General features: G+C 37.7%; 1 protein-coding gene across 1 annotated transcript in view; it reads right to left on the reverse strand.

The window, feature by feature from the left end:
* LOC139738750 (uncharacterized) overlaps positions 1–20,584 on the reverse strand; it is a 72,527-nt gene that overhangs the window by 13,310 nt on the left and 38,633 nt on the right. Inside the window, exons 2-7 of the mRNA XM_071649390.1 lie at positions 19,334–19,419; positions 16,920–17,118; positions 16,115–16,260; positions 14,906–15,149; positions 13,729–13,931; positions 12,885–13,248 (exon numbers count right to left, since the gene is read on the reverse strand). Coding sequence (XP_071505491.1) covers positions 12,885–13,248; positions 13,729–13,931; positions 14,906–15,149; positions 16,115–16,260; positions 16,920–17,118; positions 19,334–19,419 — 1,242 coding nt within the window. The remainder of the gene's footprint in view (positions 1–12,884; positions 13,249–13,728; positions 13,932–14,905; positions 15,150–16,114; positions 16,261–16,919; positions 17,119–19,333; positions 19,420–20,584) is intronic.

Here is a 20,584-nt window from a genome sequence, read left to right on the forward strand (position 1 = left end):
AATTGCTTCTATATAACAGAATGACTTTGCTACTTGTGTCTAAACCTGAGGTCTTTTATTTTACTTCCAGTTAGAACTACATATCTTACTCCTTTGCTGCGTAAATACACAGATACCGCATTATGATTTATGTGGGAATAATTGAATTGTGAGTCAAACTGAAATGGCACAGAATGCGTTGTGACCTTGTCATGTATTTTAAAAGTCCCAGATGTGGTAAATGGTGAATTCAACATATTGCTAAAATTACCTTAAGGCAATCTGTTTCGTTATTGCAACTGATTGACAAAAATTGCCCTTCATGGACGTAAAAAAACACCGATTATTCAAGTCATTCAAGTCATTCAAGTCATTCAAGTCGATTTTTACGACAACAATTATGACGATGCCATTCATTTGCCATAAAAAAACTCGACACAAGAATCATTGATTTCAATAAATCTGTATCATCGCTGTTAATTCCACTCCCGAGACGCCGTGTTTTACTTTATCGAAATATTTGTCTTCCCGTGTGTGTGTGTGTGTGTGTGTGTGTGTGTGTGTGTGTGTGTGTGTGTGTGTGTGAGGGGCGAGGGGGTACACATGATTATAGAATATCCCCCCCCCCAAGAAATAAGATATGTGTGTCTTGCATCATCTTTGCATGATGATTATCAGTATACTATGCTGACAGTTCTCATAAAAGAGCGAGGAACAGTACCTAAGAGCTTCTCTTTCACCCATCTGAATGGGAAGGAGGAGTTTTAAGAAGACTGATTGGTCAACGCCTCAACTTTACGTTATCATTCGGTTTTAGGAAGCTCTGAAACTGTTTGTTTTACTCTTTTTTTTCTCTTTTTTTCAAATGTGACTAGAAATAGTCCATAGAATCGATTTCTTTTAGATAAGGACTAAAAGACGAGGATGAAACATTTAAGGAAAAAGGCCTCCTCAAATTATACATCCATGTGATACATAAACTTGTAAGGCGACACGCTTTTTGGAGTCCTGTGACTGTATGTATAATGATGATAATGATGATGAACGATGATGATGTGTGCGTGTGTTATGATGATGATGATGGCGATGATGATGCGTGTGTTTGTGTGTGTGTGTGTGTGTGTTTGTGTGTGTGTGTTTGTGTTTGTGCTTGTGTTTAGCTGTCGTTGCATGGTATATAATGTATGTGCTTATTAAAGGACAAGTTCACCTTCATAAACATAAGGATTGAGAAAATGCAACAATATTAGTAGAACACATCAGTGAAAGTTTAAGGAAAATCGGACAATCGATGCAAAAGTTATTAATTTTTTAAATTTTTGTGTTGGAACCGCTGGATGAGGAGACTACTACAGCTTGTGAGTCATATGCGTACAACAGAATAAAGAAAATATAAAAGAAAATTCAACATATTTTCACTTTTTTCGCATAATAAAAGAGCAATTGACTTGCCTCTTTCTAAAGGCAGGGGGAATAATATTACCCATAACATTTATCGGTAACGAGTCAGGGGAATTTGTACTTTTTTCAAAAGATGGAATTTTGTGAAATTCTCTTTATATTTTCCTTATATTGTTGTACGCATGTGACATCTAAGTTATTCATACACTGCAGTAGTCTTCTCATCCAGCGGGTACTGCACAAAAACTTCAAAAATTCATAACTTTTGAACGGATTGTCTGATTTTCCTCAAACTTTCAATGATGTGTTCTACTAATATTGCTACATTCTCTCAATCCTTATGTTTATGAAGGTGAACTTGTCCTTTAAGATATTGTTTACCATTGGAGCAGTAATTTAAAAAGTGTTCTAGTTATCGCATTTGATGAATATGTGTAGGTCAGTTGTATCACAAAACATCCTACCATATATATATATATATATACATATATATTCTTTTTTTTCTTTGCAATGAAGCCTAAAATATAAGGAGATATCACTGTTTTCTCACTAAACCATAACTGTAGACGATTTAGTCTAGAAACGATTTTATCATAACTATTGTTCACATTTGGTACATTCAACAATACTTAACATTGATCATACTGATTAACTTTTTTTTTACGCTGATTGTTTCTACCCCTAACTCACATCTTATCATAGAACTATTTCGAAGTCACTAAAGCTGGGTTTTTGTTTCATCTGCAAATGGTAAACAATGTCTTTAACAGCCGAGTGTGACGACGGAGCAGCTGATCCCTCTTTTAGGCAGATGGTCTTCAAAATGACGTAAATACCAAAATTTTACAATGAACATATAATAGAAATGTGTGGGTTTTTTTTTTTGTCCGCAGATAATTCTATCGAACAGATTACACAGCAAACAATCTTCAAATTCAGAGTAAGATAAAGGTAAAACTAAAGGTTGTTATTCTGTACTCGGTACATTAGGTACCTTGGGTTTATCATTTCATTTCCGATGGTTATATGTCTCAGCGATTTCTCAGTGAATCCCACTCAAGTTTGCCATGTTAGCACATCATTTATCTGTTTACCACACGCTGAGGTTTGAATGCCTATGTAGATTAATCAGAATTAAGGAAAATGGAAGCTAGTATCGATAGATAACTGCACATGCTGCAGATCATAACAGTTTCTGGAATAGATATCCTTTATCATAAAGTAATGAAGATATATAGCTATAAGTACAGTAACAGTACACTACAAACATTATACATGCAGTACAGGTATGGATTATCATTGGTGGTTTGTGAGTTCGTTAGAACGACGAATCAAGACATAAACGTTAGTTACTGCTTCAGATGTTCGACACCTTTACCAGAAGAGCACTATAAACAAGGAGAGAAAAGTGAAAATGGAAATGGTATGATTTTACCTGTTCTCCACAGTCAAGGCTAACAACTGCAAATTGGTTGAGAAATAATCCCCGGTAGGATGTGGGCCTACAAATGGTCCATTCAACGTTAAATGGGACTTCATTAGATTTGTTCCAGTACGCCTTGTAAATCCGTATCGCGCCTTTGTCAATACAGTCTACTGCTCTCAAACACAGAATACACATTCCGCCAACAATTAAACAATTGTGAGCGCGCATTAAAAAGCTGTCACGGTGTCTTGAAGATAAAAGCGGACGGGAACAATTGGCTGACCTTGCCGAGGGCTTGTCTCTTCAATGGAAATGAATCTTGCGTGGGAATTCTTTTCACGTGTCGTCATAACTTCCATTTCCATCTAGCCTCATCATTTCGCTTTAATAGCATTCACCACCATATGTATGCTTGCAACACTGCGATGCAGTTACAGGTGTATCAAGCTACTGTACCGTTTCTCAGCAGTATTGTGGGTATTTAAGATTAGCGTAATGATAACGAGTTGACTAACCTTCACGACAGTGAATTAATTGTGTAGAACAGATATGTAATTCAGTATCAAATGTTGTTTGCTCGAATTGCGCAGTAAGCATGTTTAGACCATAATTCGCGTAGATATGATAAATAGTACTACGTATAATGTTTTGGCAACACATTCAAGAGATTCTAATTACACCATTCCACTGAGACTAAGCTTATATGTGAGTTGTTATCAAAATAAAATGTCTAGTTGTTGGTATTGTGCTGGGAAGTTTTTCCCCCCTGTTGGAGTCAACCCTGATGAATCAGAATAAAAGGACAGTTTTCATTAAACAGAAATCCATCGCTTCCTCTTTCATTGAAATTCCACATCATGTTAACTAATGACTACAGACAATGACTACAACAACTAATGACTACAGACTATCAGACAATGATAACGTTTAATCAAAATCGGACGTGAAGAAGAAAAATATAATAACTTATAGGTTACATGTATTTTTACAGTTTTCTGTGATTTCAAATAGAAAACCACATTGATAAATGAGCTTATGATATCGTCACCTCAAACCCTCTCACTGTTTTGGGTGACAAAGAAAAGATGACTTTTTTGTGACAACTTTACATAGCACCTACCGTCCTTCCCTTGAATGCCATCATAAAAAAAGCATGATTTGAAAGACAAAGATATACGTGTGTGTGTGTGTGTGTGTGTGTGTGTGTGTGTGTGTGTGTGTGTGTGTGTGTGTGTGTGTGAGGAGTGTGTGTACATATATAAACATATAACAAATCTATGTTCACTACTCCCTTTTATTTCAGGTCTAAAGAAAATAAACTGGTGAAAATGTGCGTGTAATTCAATTGAAGTCTCCCCCCCCCCACTTTTGCTCTTATGACTATTCGTATTACTATTTGTAACAAAAGTATTTGTTATTGAGCGCATGTCTACGTTTCGATTACCTTTTTACGTCATCAAAAGGACAAAATGTTATTGTTTAGTAATAATCATTGTTATTCAGTTATGTCTATTTCTTTCATTTTGTGAACACAAAACGGAAATAAAGTCAAGTCAAATCAATCAATCAATCAATCAATCAATCAATCAATCAATCAATCAATCAATCAATCAATCAATCAATCGATCAATCGATCAATCAGTAAGTGACTTCAGAGGGCGTAACATTATCAGCTCACCTTCTTCGTATTTCTGGTTCCTACTATAAAATGCACTGTTTCTTGTGAAAACCAGTGAAATCTCTACTTTTTGATGTAAATTTCTTATATGTCCAACTTCGAGGAAAATTTTACCTCTCTTGTTGCTTTATATCTTATGCCGACTTGAATGTAGGGAGTGAAAGTGCATTTTATGGAGACTACATTCTTAAATGAATAGCTTTCAATAATCTTCCTTGATGCTAAATTTGATTCCGTGCAGACTGTTCTTTTTTTCTTTTTTTCACATGCTTTTTTCTTGAATAGCTGACACCATTTGTTTGTTTTCCATCTCCAACAGAAACATGAATATGAATTCTTACAGAAATTTGTGCTTATTTATTGATATTGCAACGCACAATAAATACAATTTATAGCTTTGCAATTCAGAAGGACGGTAAAATATAAAAACCAAAACATTTTTAATTTAACATGACAGTGATATAAGTGTGACGATGTGAGATACGAAAGATTATTTTCATAACTCATCTTTATGTTATTAAAATGAAGACTGATTTGTGGCAAATCTAACCTATCATGACACCAGAACCACCCTCAACACACACAGGACCTGGTACTAGTATTTCATCATTAGTATATACGGGTTGTTCTCAATTTTGCTGTGTTTTGTCACTTGGTAGAGCGAATAAATGAACCGGTGACTACCTTTCTGATGACGTCTGAAATGCGTGATACACAATACTTGCAGAAAACATGAAAAATATCAACTGAATATACGGCTTTGACTTTTTTCTTTGACATGACATGGGCGGAAAACACAGCTGATGAGAGAAAATAACCATTTTGAACTTTGTAGCCTGGTTTCCTTCTATATACTGGCGAATTGTCACTTTTATTCCCGCCATTAAATCAATTTAGTGTTCGATATTGTACACCTTAGATTGGAGTCATAGTTCAATTCAGTTCATGTTCAGTTTTATTTCTGCATTCCAATGCATTACAGTGAAACAAAAGCTCAGAAAGTGTTAGCATTATTGTATTATTCATCCAAAATCAAAATATATTATTTTGCAGTACACGAGAAAACGTTGAAAGTGATGAAATAAAGCAATGCTAAGTTGAATGTTTATACAGCAATACAAGAGGGAACACTTAAGAAGTTTATAGAAAAATAACTGCAATGTAGCGGACCATATACATAAGCATAGATTCACGAGTGTGATGACCATATTATAATGCTGCAACATGAAACACACTAATTAATCTATTGTAAAATACATCATGAACCTTGTGATGTGCTGGGATAATGTTGCTCTGTGGAAGCACTTTACTATAATGTATGCTAGTGTGATGTGAGAAACATATCATTATTGTATAATAATATGATAGTCGTAAAATCATTGTTTAGCGTAGCTGGGACATATGGTATGAATATCATACTCAATTAGGTAGGAATATCGGAAGGATATTGGGATATAAAGTTTTTTTTTAAAGTTCCCTGTCGAAAATATTTTGCGATGGGCACTGTTTTAGATTGAAAGCAAAGGGTTCATTTTGGCCCATGATGTTTTGATTATTTTTAGACTACGATGATCCAGGGGTTTAAAAGATAATCAGACGACTGACATTCTGTGGATGGGTATGAATGTACTGCTGAGTTTGTAGCGAAAATAAAATAAAAATGTTCGAAAAAAAAACAATCAAAGTTATAGAAAAACGACTAAATGTGAACTTATGAAGAAAAACAGCAGTTTGAAAAATAGGAAAATCATTAATTTTCTCTGTTTTCAATCGGTATAATTCAGTCAATAAAAATAAAAGTACAATAGAATAATAAGGGAATCAGAAGGGGAATAGTAAGAAGGGGAGAGTAAGCTTCGCATTTATTTTGGTGGAACCACAATTTCCCCTGACAATATTCCGGTATGTAAAATGATATAGAATCATAGCATTACATAAAATAGTAAGGGAATTTTAACATACAAAGTTTTTTTTTCAGTCAGTGTAAGATCCCTATCATGTCCATTGTTTTCCAGGCAGACGAGTGATCCTATAGTTATGATACTAAGGCCTGTATCACAATGTAATTATACATTTTCACGTGATTTACACTTCCAGTGAGTGAAATAATCCTTGAAAAGTTAGTTTCGTTAAAGAACACATCGATGGGGGAATCCCCCATCCTACTCCAGTACAGATCCCCACCCCAATATCCCCTCCCCCAAAGATGGAAAGTAAACAATTGAGACAGCTTCACATCACGGGAACTAAATGCAGTCCTATTACTGCCTTACATTCGGCGCTTTTTATCGAGAGTGATGGCATGCCAAAACTAACGCAACATTTGCTAGAGATGGTTGCTTCATAATCCGGGACCACAACAAGACAATGTATTTACGAGCATTATCAGAGGCGGAAGTAAGATGTGGTGTCGCTTATCATAACCCGGAAGTAGAAAGAGAAAGGAGGAAGGAAAGGGGAAGGACATGCTAAATCAATTAGAGTTAATTCTGGCCATGGCGCGGGGAGAAGAAGGATTTGATATCAAGGACATCTTATTCATTGCTTTGCAAAGCTGATGCGGACATTCTAACATTGCAACAATGATGCACGAGGTCTCTGGTTCATGGTTCTTCTTAAAGGATCAAAATCTCGTTGAGGCAGATGCATTGAAAGTCGAAAGCGTTCTTCTTAACTCGTTGAGGACAGACTGATTTTGCTACAACACACATTTCCCCTTGACACGTGCCCGAGTATACTCGGGACTCGTCCTCAACGGGGTATAACGTTGTATTACTTGTATAACGTTGTGATATTTCAAAACGCTACACCCAAAGCTATAGATCTTAAGTGCTGAATTCATTTTCAAACCGTATGAGTCCTTGAGACATTGGCACGTTCCATTGTCTAAACATCTCGCAAACAAAACATAAAGAATGAAGACAAGATTGAAAGTATTTTGGTACCCGCAAGCTGCTCGCATCTTATATCCATACGTGCATTTGTACACGCATACATCACCAGGTAGTTAAATTTTCTTCTCGCCGGTGTGTTTCTGGATGAAGTTTGTTTTTCTGAAGGTTCATTATCAAGATCCTTCTCATCACCTACCTACATTAACATCATCCATAACCATTAAGTTTTATGGCGAGTGATCTTTTGTTCATGCAGCTGCTCCCACGATGTGGAACACTGTTCCATGTTGTATAAAGGAAGCTTCCACAGTGTTACAGTTCTAAAGTCTTCTCAAGACATTTCTGTTTAAAAAAGTATTTAGAATGAGTTTTGCTCTTGCAAACCGCAACATCTACGGTACATCTGTACATACAGTACATTCCTTTTCCAGTTTCAACCCTCTCCCTCAAAGCGCATACAGACACTCACGGTGTATAGCGATATGCGGTATATAAGTTCTGTATATGAATATAACTATGCGCTGCCACTCTCGTACTTATATGGACAGGCCCGTTCTCATCTATACCCAAACTGACTACACGTATGAATCTCAACAATCTCAGATCACCCTACAGCGCAGCTTACACTTGGCCTTAAAGGGCTTAGAAACATTTCGGTCAAAGGCGCTATATGATTTTGTCATATCATTATCATTATCATTATTCATTTTTCCGAAACACTCAAATTCTTAAAACCCAGATGTTCGTAAATCCGATATTTAAGAGGCTATAAGTGCCAGCATGAATATGAAACCAAGGAGTCTCTTCTTATTTGCTTCCTCAAAATCTTGCTTCTCAGACACAGTGCTTTCTAGTCTTGATCTTCAAAAAACATGACAAGAAATTTAAAAAAGATGGTGTTAAACTTTTAATCTCAATACACACTATTTACCTCAGGAATGTTTAACTCTCAACGCTCCAGCCTATACAGATGAACGACTTTCCTAAGATTTTCCCCCATTATTCTAGAAATAAACAATGTTAATTGTTAACGTCTTTTTTAACGATGTTGTGAGTGGAGATTAAACTTTATGTGGTGCCGTTTCCGGTTCTCCTTATAAACTGATCTTTGATATGAAACGATAACCCTTATCATCTCTGTCCAGTTGTTTACAACTAAACAGAGTACAGAAATTACAATTTTATTGTTCTCGTAAAATTCCAGGAGAGCTCAGGTCCTAAACAATATTAATTGCTATTAGTCGATGGCTAAATGCACATATCGGCTAACTTGTCTCTAAAAATGAAAATCTGTAAGAGCTCATTGTGAACCAAAGCGATTCTAGTTTACAGACTCAAGTGACTGCTTATGAAGTTAACAATTTCAAAATCTCACCAAATCTTTAAACTGCTCCTGAGTGGAAGATAGAATGTATATAAACACTTCCCCCGAAGTGTGATGAATTCACGAATTAATGTTATTACACACAGAATCATCAAAAATCATCAAAAGTGTTTGCCTGGGGGATTAAAACTGAAACAAGGAGAGAAATAAATCACAAAATGCTCTAACTGTACATAAGTGAACCTTGGATATAAATTAGGCTTTTGGTATTGTTTCTAGAGTGTTCCACGTCTTAAAAGCTCCACTTTTCAGTAGATCACTCTTTTTATCGCTATTACTTTTGTGACCATTACAGAGTATGCATTGTTCCTCCTTTTCATTTATATAAAAATATCGTACTTTGTGAGATATATTAGCGGTGGAAATTACGCGGAAAGGGGGACTTCCTTTTAAAGTAGGATGAAGAGTTTGTAGGCATTATAGTTCACATGTTTTGCTTTCGTGTCTGCTTTAATAACCCTGTTAACCGTCTTGTTCTATATTCTAGAGTCATTCATGTCTTCTTTTACCTTATACTTTCTTTTTACGTTTATGATGATTACGCTTTCTTTCAAAGATTACCTCTCAGGGGTTCACAATAAACATATATCACAATATACACATTTGCGACAAGCTTGGCTTGTAATTCTAAAGGAATAAATGAATGAATGAATGAATGAATGAATGAATGAATGAATGAATGAATGAATGTAATCACGTGTTAAAACAACACCTGTATTTACAAATGTATACCACATCATTGTCATTTCTAAAATTTGTATTCTGTGGGATAAATCAACACTAACTCTAACAGAATTGAATAAGGTACTGAATTCTTCACGGGAAAAATGTGATGCTGTATGACATAACACATTGTGTTTTGAAGATTGTGTAGAATTTATGACATTAATGCTATATCCATCTTTGTAAGCTCAGTGAAAGCGAAACATACTGACTCACTTTGTTTTTAAGTTTTATTCAGCCATTGGCGTGATTGGTAACATATACGGCTTAGAGTAGGTGGGTGACACTCATTGTCTCGTGGAGATAAAGTGACAATGTGATCTCTAGAGATAAGTAGATATAGATATATAGATAGATAGATAGATAGATAGATAGATAGATAGATAGATAAAGAGATAGATACATACATACATTCATATATACATGCATGCATAGAGAAATATGTGAATAGATAGATAGATAGATAGATTGATGATTGATTGATTCATTGATTGATTGATTGATTGATTGATTACTAATTGATTGATTGATTGATTGATTGATTGATTGATTGATTGATTGATTGATTGATTGGTTGCTTGATTGATTGATTGATTGATTGATTGATTGATTGATTGATTGATTGATTGATTGATTGATTGATTAAGATTGAGATTGAGAGAGACATACGAGTACTCTATCTATATGGATTCTGAAGCAAATTTCGAGCGGACCTGTGCAACCCTGTATTAGTTCGATGCAGCTGAAAGAGGTGCGCCATCGCGTTGACCCGTGGTTTGCTGGATGGCGTAGATATGAATCTCCTATCAACACTGGCAACATAATGGGACACATGGTGAACCAAAACAACAACAAAGTCTCGTGACGTAATTTCAAGAAACAGTTTCGTCATCAAGATCGCTCTGGCATGGCGCCAAACAAGACCAGCCATGGGAAATAGGAGTTTCATTTTGACAGCACACAACACAATGGTATACCAACAAGGCCCACTTCCCAAACACACGTACATAAACACACATACACATACACCATCTTTCTCTCTCACACACGCACATACAGGCAAAACATGATTTTTCGCACACACACGTATGCGCCTACATGATTGTATGCGTCATAACACAACGTATAAGGAATGAAGTAATGGTAATCACTGCAAATGAGTTTCTTTCTCTTAAGTGCTCTCGAATACAGAACAAAAGACTCAATAATATCTATTGTCGGTCGAAATTTGTCCCGATGAAAAGGTTCTACACATCAACTTCCGCTTTCCTTAAACTTACTTAGGAAGTTGTGAATGAATTCATGGCAGTGATTATAATTATGATGATATTCATCACCGGCCTGACTTTACCACTGGTTTACTGTTTATCAACGAACAACTACCTGGACTACTTTAATCTTACCAGGTACCCATTTACCACCCCTGGGGCCCGTTTCATAAAACTTGTTATCAGTGACAAGTGCCACATTTCTATGACAAATTTGCTCTCAGCCAATCAGATGCAAGGATTTCAGTAGCTTGTCACATCTATGACAACTTGTCACTTATGACAAGTTTTATGAAACGGGCCCCTGGTGAGAGATTAACCAGGTTTATGTCGATAAGTTTTCTTCTTTGCTGGCAAGAGAGGAAACAGACTGAGACCTACAATCCCTGGTAGAATGTCTAATGCCTTGGTAGATATAACATGGTACCTCCACGTCTAGGGGCCTGGATACATCGACCATGGATTATGATTGATCGGTATTAGAGTCACTTCCGCTTCACCACTTGCTATATCCAAAAGTTAGAAGTCCTTCTCCACTCAAGCAACAACAACAACACAAGCGTATATACATATATATATGAAGAGCTTGCTTCCAAAAGGCGCTAAATCCATTGAAAAATGATGGATTTAGCGCCTTTTGGAGACAAGCTCTCTCTCGCTCTCTCTCTCTCTCTCTCTCTCTCTCTCTCTATATATATATATATATATATATATATATATGTATATATGTCCACATATAATACGTACAGACAGATAACAACATAGAAACTAAAAGCTCACAGGAACACACAGTAAACACACATACGCACATACATGTTTTCAATCGCTAAGCCGCCGTTGACAATGGGTGATTTCAAGTTCGGTGCTAGTGCTAGTGCTAGTGCTATCTCAGCACTAGCACCGGCAATAAAACCGAACTTGAAATCACGTCGGTGTTGGGAGTTGACCTCAAAATTATGACGTATTTCCGGTTGCTGGTGCTGGGCTTGGTGTTGAATGTCGTCTGCTGAACCGAGCTCCGCCGATTGTGTTAGCGATTTACGTGCTTTTTCGCCATTGACTAACACTAGCCCCTAGGGATTAACATTTTCGTCATTTCAAGTTCGGTGCTGGTGTTAGCGTTGCCGTGCGAGACTCAAATTCACGTCCATAATAGATGCACGTTTTACATGCAAAGTCTATGCTAATGCAGTGGTCGCCCACGTAACGTACACGAACACTCTCGACATGGCTTCATAAATCTGAGCCTGGGAGCAAAATTAAGATAGTTGTATTTTGGGGAGTGGATGAAATTTGTGGCATTTTAATATTTCTTCCCCACTATGTCCCTAAAACTAAGCAATTTTGGCTACATCTTTTAATATTTGACTGTAATCACGCGCAATCACTTTTTTCGTCGCGCAATTCCCGCGGAGCTCGCGGTGCTGTGATTCCAACACCTAGTGCTGGTGATCGATAATTTTGATCGGTATCGCCTCGTTAATCTGACCGTCGGTGTTGGAGCTCGATTTAACGCTGTTATTCGGGGGCTAGCACTAGCACTAGCACTAGCACCGAACTTGAAATCACCCAATTAGTATGATTGAATAGCATACTAGGTATATAAATCATTACTACTTGTTCACAACAAAATGTGTTGTAAATCATCCTGACCAAGCTCTTGTCCCAGTGTTATATGTCGGTAGCTTTTCTTAGTGGCTCCCAATCCTCACATGGCCAATCGGTGAACCCATTCATGCACTGGCCAAAAATGACGACGATACATCGTCATTGGTCATTATTGTAAAGTACAGTGTAACTTAATTTCATTTTTAGATTCTTAGTACACTCTTTATAATAGTTACAATTACGGTACTGTGATACCCGTGTTGCTATGGAGACCAATAAAATCTGCATTGTATCACTTTGCCAGTAATAATGATAAAACTCGTTTCTGTCTGGGCTTGGTTATTCATCAATTTACCATAATATATAGTTTCATTCAATTAGAGCCATAACTGCGTTTTTAGTAAAATTTTGTTACAAATATCCATTGTGGCAAAATTATTGTAAATAGGGCTACAGCTGTTAGGAACACAAACACTACGATCCTGATGTTATAAGATAGCATAGGGAGGGAAAGACTTCTCACCTTTGGGCGTGGACGACAGCGCCTTGTTGCTGTCGTTTGATAAGAAAGCCGACGAGCACCGAGGCGACCACGAGCAGCAGGAGACTCGACACCGCAATCACCGCCCACAGCGTCATCGTCTCGCCGCGCCCCCGCCGCTCTCCCGTCAGCACGGCGTCGCCGCCTTTCAGGGATATCTCGGGCGCGCCGGCGGCTTTGCTTGTCCCCTCCCCGTCGCCTTGCCCAGACGCGTGATGGAACTTGCTACTGACACTGGACGAAGCTGTGCCTGCCGCCGAGGGCGCTGTTCCCTCTGCCTTGTCGGGGTTCACTGCGGCTGGCACGACTGTTACAGGAAGACGGCGTGTTGGAGTCGATGGCATATCTAGGTTGTCATGGGAACAGAACGAAATGTTGTCAGAACGCCAGCTTAAAAAGCATTGATATCTTGAAAAAGATGCATTCAATAAAAGTGAACTTCCTTTTGCAAGTACAGATTCATGATCTTTTCTGTTTCCGACAGAACATAAGAAAACAACGTTTACATAATAAAGAGAAGAAAAAAGTTATGGAATTTGGGAAATATCAACATGAAATATAAATGAAAAACAAAAACAGTGTTTCAATCCTTTGGACCCTGCATTATCTACGATTTTTTTGTCTGTTGGTGCGTGACATAGAAAGAGCAAGAGAATACCACTTTTCTCTGTCAGAAATTTACAAAGCTTATCCCAGAAGTTTAAAATTAATGTTTTATTGAAATCATTATGAATTAAATGGGTGCAAACATTACTTCGGCGGATGATACACAATAACCCCCCCCCCCCCAAAAAAAAAGGAACTACAAAAGTACGGTTGGTCTCACCTGGAGCTGATCCCACAGTTGTCGACGAAGTTGACGAAGAAGTGGACGACGAATCTGTCTGGATACCAGTGCAAACTTTCCCCTCGGGACACTCGCAGTCGCCGCTGATGTCGTTACAGAGCAGACCGGCCGGACATCGACACTGCTGTCCACAGTACGGCCCGTAGCGGCCCATCGGGCAACGACCCGTGCAGTGAAACATGCTGTATTGTGATGGTGACGAAGGGGCTTGGGTTACATCGAGATCACTAGCCGACGAATCGTAAAAATCCGAATCATCATCGTCATCATCATCTTGACTGTCCTCTACATGGCCCTCTTCGTCAATATCGCCTGACTGGTTAGATTGGCTTTGAGTTTTAGTGGTTGGTTATTTCGAAAGATAAGGAGCATTAGGGGAAGCGGATTTGGATTAGTGAACAGAGAGAATGAGATTTTTCGAATCGGGTGGAATAGCGTTGCGTGGAGTGGGGAAGATGGTGCAAGGGCAAACAAAAAAAAATCAACATTTGAAATCAATTGTGATGAGGTAATAACCTATTACATTATAATAACGTTTTATTTTCTCTCCACTTTTCAAACTGCGCTTCCCTTGGTGGCGAGTAGTAGGCCTATTCATTACCTTGAAAACTAGTTAGTATCTGCTGAGCCGATATGAGAGATTAGTTTCCTTTGTGTTTGTTTGTTTGTGTGTGTGTGTGTGTATGTGTGTGTTTGTTAGTGTTTTCCTATCTATATTCATCTGATTTAAACACAGATTGAATAATTATAAGCACATGTTGGAGGTTATGAAAACTCATGACAACTCTAGATATTGATACGTTATCAAGCGTTGAGGACCAAAGCATTTTACACACAAATTTTCCAGCCAAGTGGATTATTATAAATGTTGCGTTGGGAGGTTGTTGCCATGGCAACGGCAGTAAAAGCCTCAATGGCAACTAGACGGTAATATTCTTCAAAAATGACGAAATGCCTTTCAAGGCCTTAGTCTAATCATTTCAAGTAGAAGTAAAATAATTGTCATAATGTGTAACCTAATTCAAAATATATTATATAGATTATATATGTATATATATACAAGTATATATATATATATATATATATATATATATATATCGTAGGGATAATAAACGGAAATGTTAACTAGTACGATGTCCAGTGATTGTGTACTCACGACGTGGGGAAGTCCGGGCACAAACATAGCCCCGATTCCGGTAGACACGTCGCAGCTTCCCCACACCTGCACCTGTTTTGGCAATTTTTGCCGTAGAATCCCCGAGGGCACTTATTCTCGCAGAACCGACCACTGTACCCGGACCTACATCGACAGGTTCTCAGCGCTGGGCGACATCTTCCCCCGTTACGACACTCACCTCCACATGCGTTCTGCGACTGAGTTTGTGTAGCGACGTACAGATCTAACGTAGATCATAGTGTAATAGGAAAAAAAAAGAAGAAAAGCGAATGAGACGAGGGGTTCATAGGGTGATCTCCACCATAATGAACTAAGATACTGCATCAACCTGGTCAATTATGTAAAGTCTATCTATTACATGTTACTACGTAAGATGTAAGATAATAAGGACAGAAAACAATCTAATACAACCATACTGAGACTAGAGAAGGGCTACCAAGATTTATCCCTCAGAAGTGAACTGTGCAATGCTCGTCAGGAAGGGAGGCGGTGTACCTCTACGGGAAGCTTTATGTATAAAATGTCATATTTAAGCACCTTTTTTTGAAGGCAGGAATGGATGGCTAAACTTTTGAGAATCTTGTAAGAGTCTTGACCATTTCCTAACCCTCCGTATGTAATCTATAGGAATTAATGCATAGACAGCAATTCCCCCCCCAAAAAAGAAATAAAATATATATATCTATAGGTCCCTACATCTTAATTGTATGATGAGTTTATATTGCAAAAGCAGATAAACACCATTTTCAATTCTTTGAAGCAAGGTCATCGAATGGAAAAATGAAATCTTTTGAATGATACTGAATAACAGGAAATATTTTTAAGATATCATAAAAATGATCACATGAAATTATATCATGTATATCTTAATTGTTTTCTTTGTTCGTTTTTTTCCAGCGGTTTCAATCTTAAAAATCCCCACTTGATAGAAATGGATATATTTTCTTTTTCTTTTCTTTTTTACATTTGAACTCTTTATATACACACGTATATGAAAAGTTAGATTGCAAAACGACTTAACCATTCTTACCATGTTTTATTTTGCTCTATCTTATGATGGACTTACTTTTAAAAAAGACGCTTAGCTCATTTTGCGGTCAAACTTTGTACATATTTATATGTAGGCTATATACATATGAGGCGTTTTCGATTGTTTTCCTAAATTTTTCTGTTGTTATGTCCACTCACTAGCAGGACTGGACAATCCATCCCGAGGAGGTCTTGAGCGACAAAAACATTCTCCGTTGTCATGGGAACACTGGCATCCCTCTGAACATCGACATTTGATGTGGCAGCTTGAACCCCAATAGCCGCTGCGACATCGAGTTGTGCAGCTGTGAGAGATATTGAGAACATTAAACAGGATGAGAAACGAAACTTTTTTAACATGGGGGGGGGGGGTATTGTCATAATATTGCGGAAAAGAGGAAGAGAGAGAGAAGGGGGGTAGGAGAGTGAGAGAGAAAATGAGAGAGAGGGGAGTGGAAGGAGGGTCGGAAATGGGGATCTGTTTGCCCCGTAGGGATAGATATGATGTACTAAAGCCACATCTCTTTGGTTTATTCCGCAAGAGAGATATAACGGGATAATCAAATAATTCGTTAAAGAGAAAGTGACGACGTAACACATTGGCAGACATTTTGCGCCGGAATTTCTTTGCATGACACATTTTGCATGAATTATCCCATGACTTATACCGATATTGAAACTGTTCTTGCCAATATTTAAAACACAATTAAAACAATTTACCAAAACTGCTTTGAAGGGCAGTAGAATAATTATATTATATAGAGCCAAATAAAATTCAATGCCTCGGTGCTGCTTCTACATCTTGGAACTGGAGAGTTTGATGTCGATTTATCGAGCTCTGTGATTAGTTTCAGAAGATAGCAAAGTAGAATTGTATTGATCCATTGACACAGTGCAATTTTATTTTCTTATCTACTTTCTGCAAATGACATTGTCCTGTGTGAAACAAGAGGTGGCGACAAACCGATTTGGATCTCGGCAAGTACACGCTCCGGTCATAGCATCACAGTCGGCATCCTCGCCACATTTACATCGTCGGCTGCAATCCTGCCCGAACCGCCCGGCGACGCACGGCGTCAAGCAGTGACGACCCGTCCAGCCAGGATTACAGACGCATATAGCGCCATCCTTTGACTTCTCGCCGCCATTTCTGCACGGGAATGCTGCAGCAAAAGAAACACGAAACAAGAAAAGTCACTAGGGGTAGTCGAACTTCAGTTCTATTTCACATCAGCAAAGTGTATTCCGACTTTGTTTCAGATTGATAGCGGGAAATTAATCAATAGCAATTGCCAAGAGCATTGCATATCGTTTCCCTCTGGTTATGTAACTGAAAACGAAGAGTGTATTTTTGTTATTGCCCATTAATATTTTCATCTCTGGATCAAAATATAGCACACGAGTGAAAAGAGGAGTTTATATAGGTATGCATGGCTTGTGTGAACATTACGGCAGATGAACTTTGCTATAGATAGTGGGGCAAGATAGTTACTAGTTATGATCAAGGTCATTTCTGTAGATTACGTCATGATCTCATTATCCCTGGGCTATTTGTATAGCAGCTTGATACCTGACTGAGTTGAAATAGGTACAAATATCAACTTCTATTTGATAGAAGCTGATATTTCTGCAAGGTTCCGAGAGTAGAGATTGAAAATTATTCCCGATGCCCCTCCCCTTTAGTAATAGGAGCTTATCCTTAATTGTATTTTCTATAAGGACAATTGGACTGTGATAGAGATCGATGGACAGAAAGCTTAACAGATAGAATCTAGAAAGACAGAACGACGAAGAGAAAGACAGAAATTAACCGACAGACAAATAGACAGACAGACAAACAAACATAAAACTCTAGAAACAGAAGTACAGTCGATCTCGCACAAGTCGAAATATTAGCTTAGTCGAAAAAAATTCTACCCCGATAGATATGAATATTTTGTCAACTATATTGAGTAAGTCAAAATTAATGAGTCGAAATTTTTCCTTTAGTCCCTTTAGATAGGCCTACGTATACTGCTTTGTGGTTATTAACACTATCAGTCCTACCCCATCCTGTTTATATGCAGTGTTTGGGGTTGTGGACCCATAAGAGTTAATCCACGCTGCTATAACATTCTACCACACGGAATTCAATACCTACTCTGCAGGTTTGCGTAAATGGAAGCAAATAATTCAAAGCTATTCCAAGCGAAGCATCCTCCTTTACCATCGAAAGATGGTGAATATTCACGATACAAACGGTATGGGATAGGGGCCTAGGTAGTGATTCAAAGTACACTATTGCTAAATGTAATATTCCCGGAACAACACTGCACATGAAACAATTATCATCTCCAGACGTATATATCTGCTAGACCTCTACGATATGATCTTAGCCTTTTTCTCCGTACACATAGGAATCTTAAGATTCTCATCACATTATTTCACAACACTTCCCCATCTATCAGGACTGGTAGATGTAGACTTCCTAGTGTAAAACTATAACCCCACATCACATAGTTACTACACATGTGACATTACTAACAGTTCGTAAGGTATCTGTAGACATGGCGCGTCGCAATGACGTCACCAATCGAATGCAATAGACCACTGCTAATTCTATTTCTAAATGTTCATGTTTTTTTACTGCTTACGCAAAATTATGCATTTTGAAAACATGAACGACCTTGAAGGTCGTAAAATGTGCCAACGATGTATAGATGATGGTAGCGTTAATTTGTTGTTTACTTCATTTTTATGGCATGTTTAGTGTTACTTGTTTCTGCCTTGATGCACGTGACAAATCAATACCTGGAAGCACTGAGTTTCAATAATCAACAAGGAAGCTGTATAGGGTTACTAACATCGACATGCTCGTGAGTACAATCATTACTTATACCTTACTGTCATAAGTATATCGAGTGTCGTTGACATTAGATATGATCAAACAACTGATCACAATTTCAATTATTTTTGCACGTTAACCATACGATGATAGTTTGTGTTTTGATTGAATGTTTAGTTCCTTGTATTTTATGAGTATCCATTCAATGTTGTATGTAATGTAATCTGTTTTTTTTATCTGTTGTCACGATGTGTCCATGATGAATGCGTGACAAAACCAATTTTCCATGCCATGTTTTTTATACATAATTTGGACAAATAAAGAAATCAAATCAAATCAAATCAAATCAAATGAAAAAAGTTGTCATTATCATCATCATTATCGTCAACCTCCATGTTATTATCATCATTATTGTTACCAATCAGGGACATCCCCCATAATCATCATTCCTGTCAACAATACCATCATTTTTAATCATCTAAACTAGAGTAAACGTGTCACTGAAACTGCCAGTACATCGATGCTCAAAACAGCGAAGTGTTAAGATCTCTTACCGAGGTTACAGGCCGAGCCTTGGTGGAGAAGTGAGCAGCATTGTAAGTAAGTCTGCCAGTCGTTGCTGAGATACACGGTTTCATTCCTGTATAATGAAAATAAAATGTGTGAAAAACCGCATTAGTTAACCACTTTCATTAGATTACTGTTCAAACCAACTAAATTCATTAACGTTTCATGTTCCGAATATGCAATGCATGGTTATTTGTTCAGCAAAAACAATGTGACAGAGATTGTGTTCATTTGATACAAAAAATCTAAAGCATTAAATGATGAATATCAAGAGTACTTTAGGAGAGTTTTTTTTTAATGTTTTCATCTTGAACTAATAGCCTTGCAAGGAAGTGGAGACCAACAGGCAAAGGTCGATACTTTATTTTTACAGATGTTGAACATTTTCAGAAAGCGCCCATTCTCACCACTCCATAATCAATACCTGTACACGCCGGGTCATTTAAAGTATTTTGGAAACTGCAAGTCAACAGTGAACTCTCGAAATAAAGTTGAGTTCTGCCTTAAATTAGCCTTCGACAAGATAAAGAGATTAATTCAGTCCTTTAATTAATAGGATGTAATTATAAGCGACATCTGCCCCGACTTCACACGGGTCACAGCTCACGTCTCCCAAACTTGCACCATTTTCGCCTGCTTTATGTCAAATCATAGTCTAGACGACCGGACATTTAATAGCCCCGCAGGTGCGAATTAATTTTCTCTCTCTTTCTCAAAGAAAAAGTCCCCTCGGAAACCTGGAGAAGTTAAAAGAAGTGACGTTAGCCACACATCCTTTGCTAGGTGAAAGCAAGTTTCTTATGATCAAATTTTACGGTCCCCATTTCATATTTCGTGACCATTGTGTTGACAGCGATAGCACATCTGCAAAGGAAACTTTACGATTATTTTGCAGCTCGAAATTGTTATATTAATATTGTAGCAAAACAAGGATACATACGTACGCTTGAAGCCTAAACTTAATGGTAAAGAAGAAATCCAGTCTTTAGCCACGTAAATTCATCGATTTTTGGCGGAAGGGCAGTTAGGGTTAACTTTGGTGGAAGGGTTTGCAGTTGTAGGTTAAATAAGTAAACTTGTAATGGCGACCAGGCCATGTTTTGTCGGCTGACAAATATTTGATAGAGGGCAAAGACTGTCATATCATCCAAACCTGGAGTAATCTAACCTATATTGTTGCCAACTGTGTCCATTGTTATTGCTTTTAATGATTGAATGTTGTTGAAGAAAGTTTAAAA

The sequence above is a fragment of the Diadema antillarum genome, unplaced genomic scaffold, assembly GCF_040938485.1.
Source record: "Diadema antillarum isolate AM-2024a unplaced genomic scaffold, OU_Dant_1.0 seq00000767_RagTag, whole genome shotgun sequence".
Lineage (NCBI taxonomy): Eukaryota > Metazoa > Echinodermata > Echinoidea > Diadematoida > Diadematidae > Diadema > Diadema antillarum.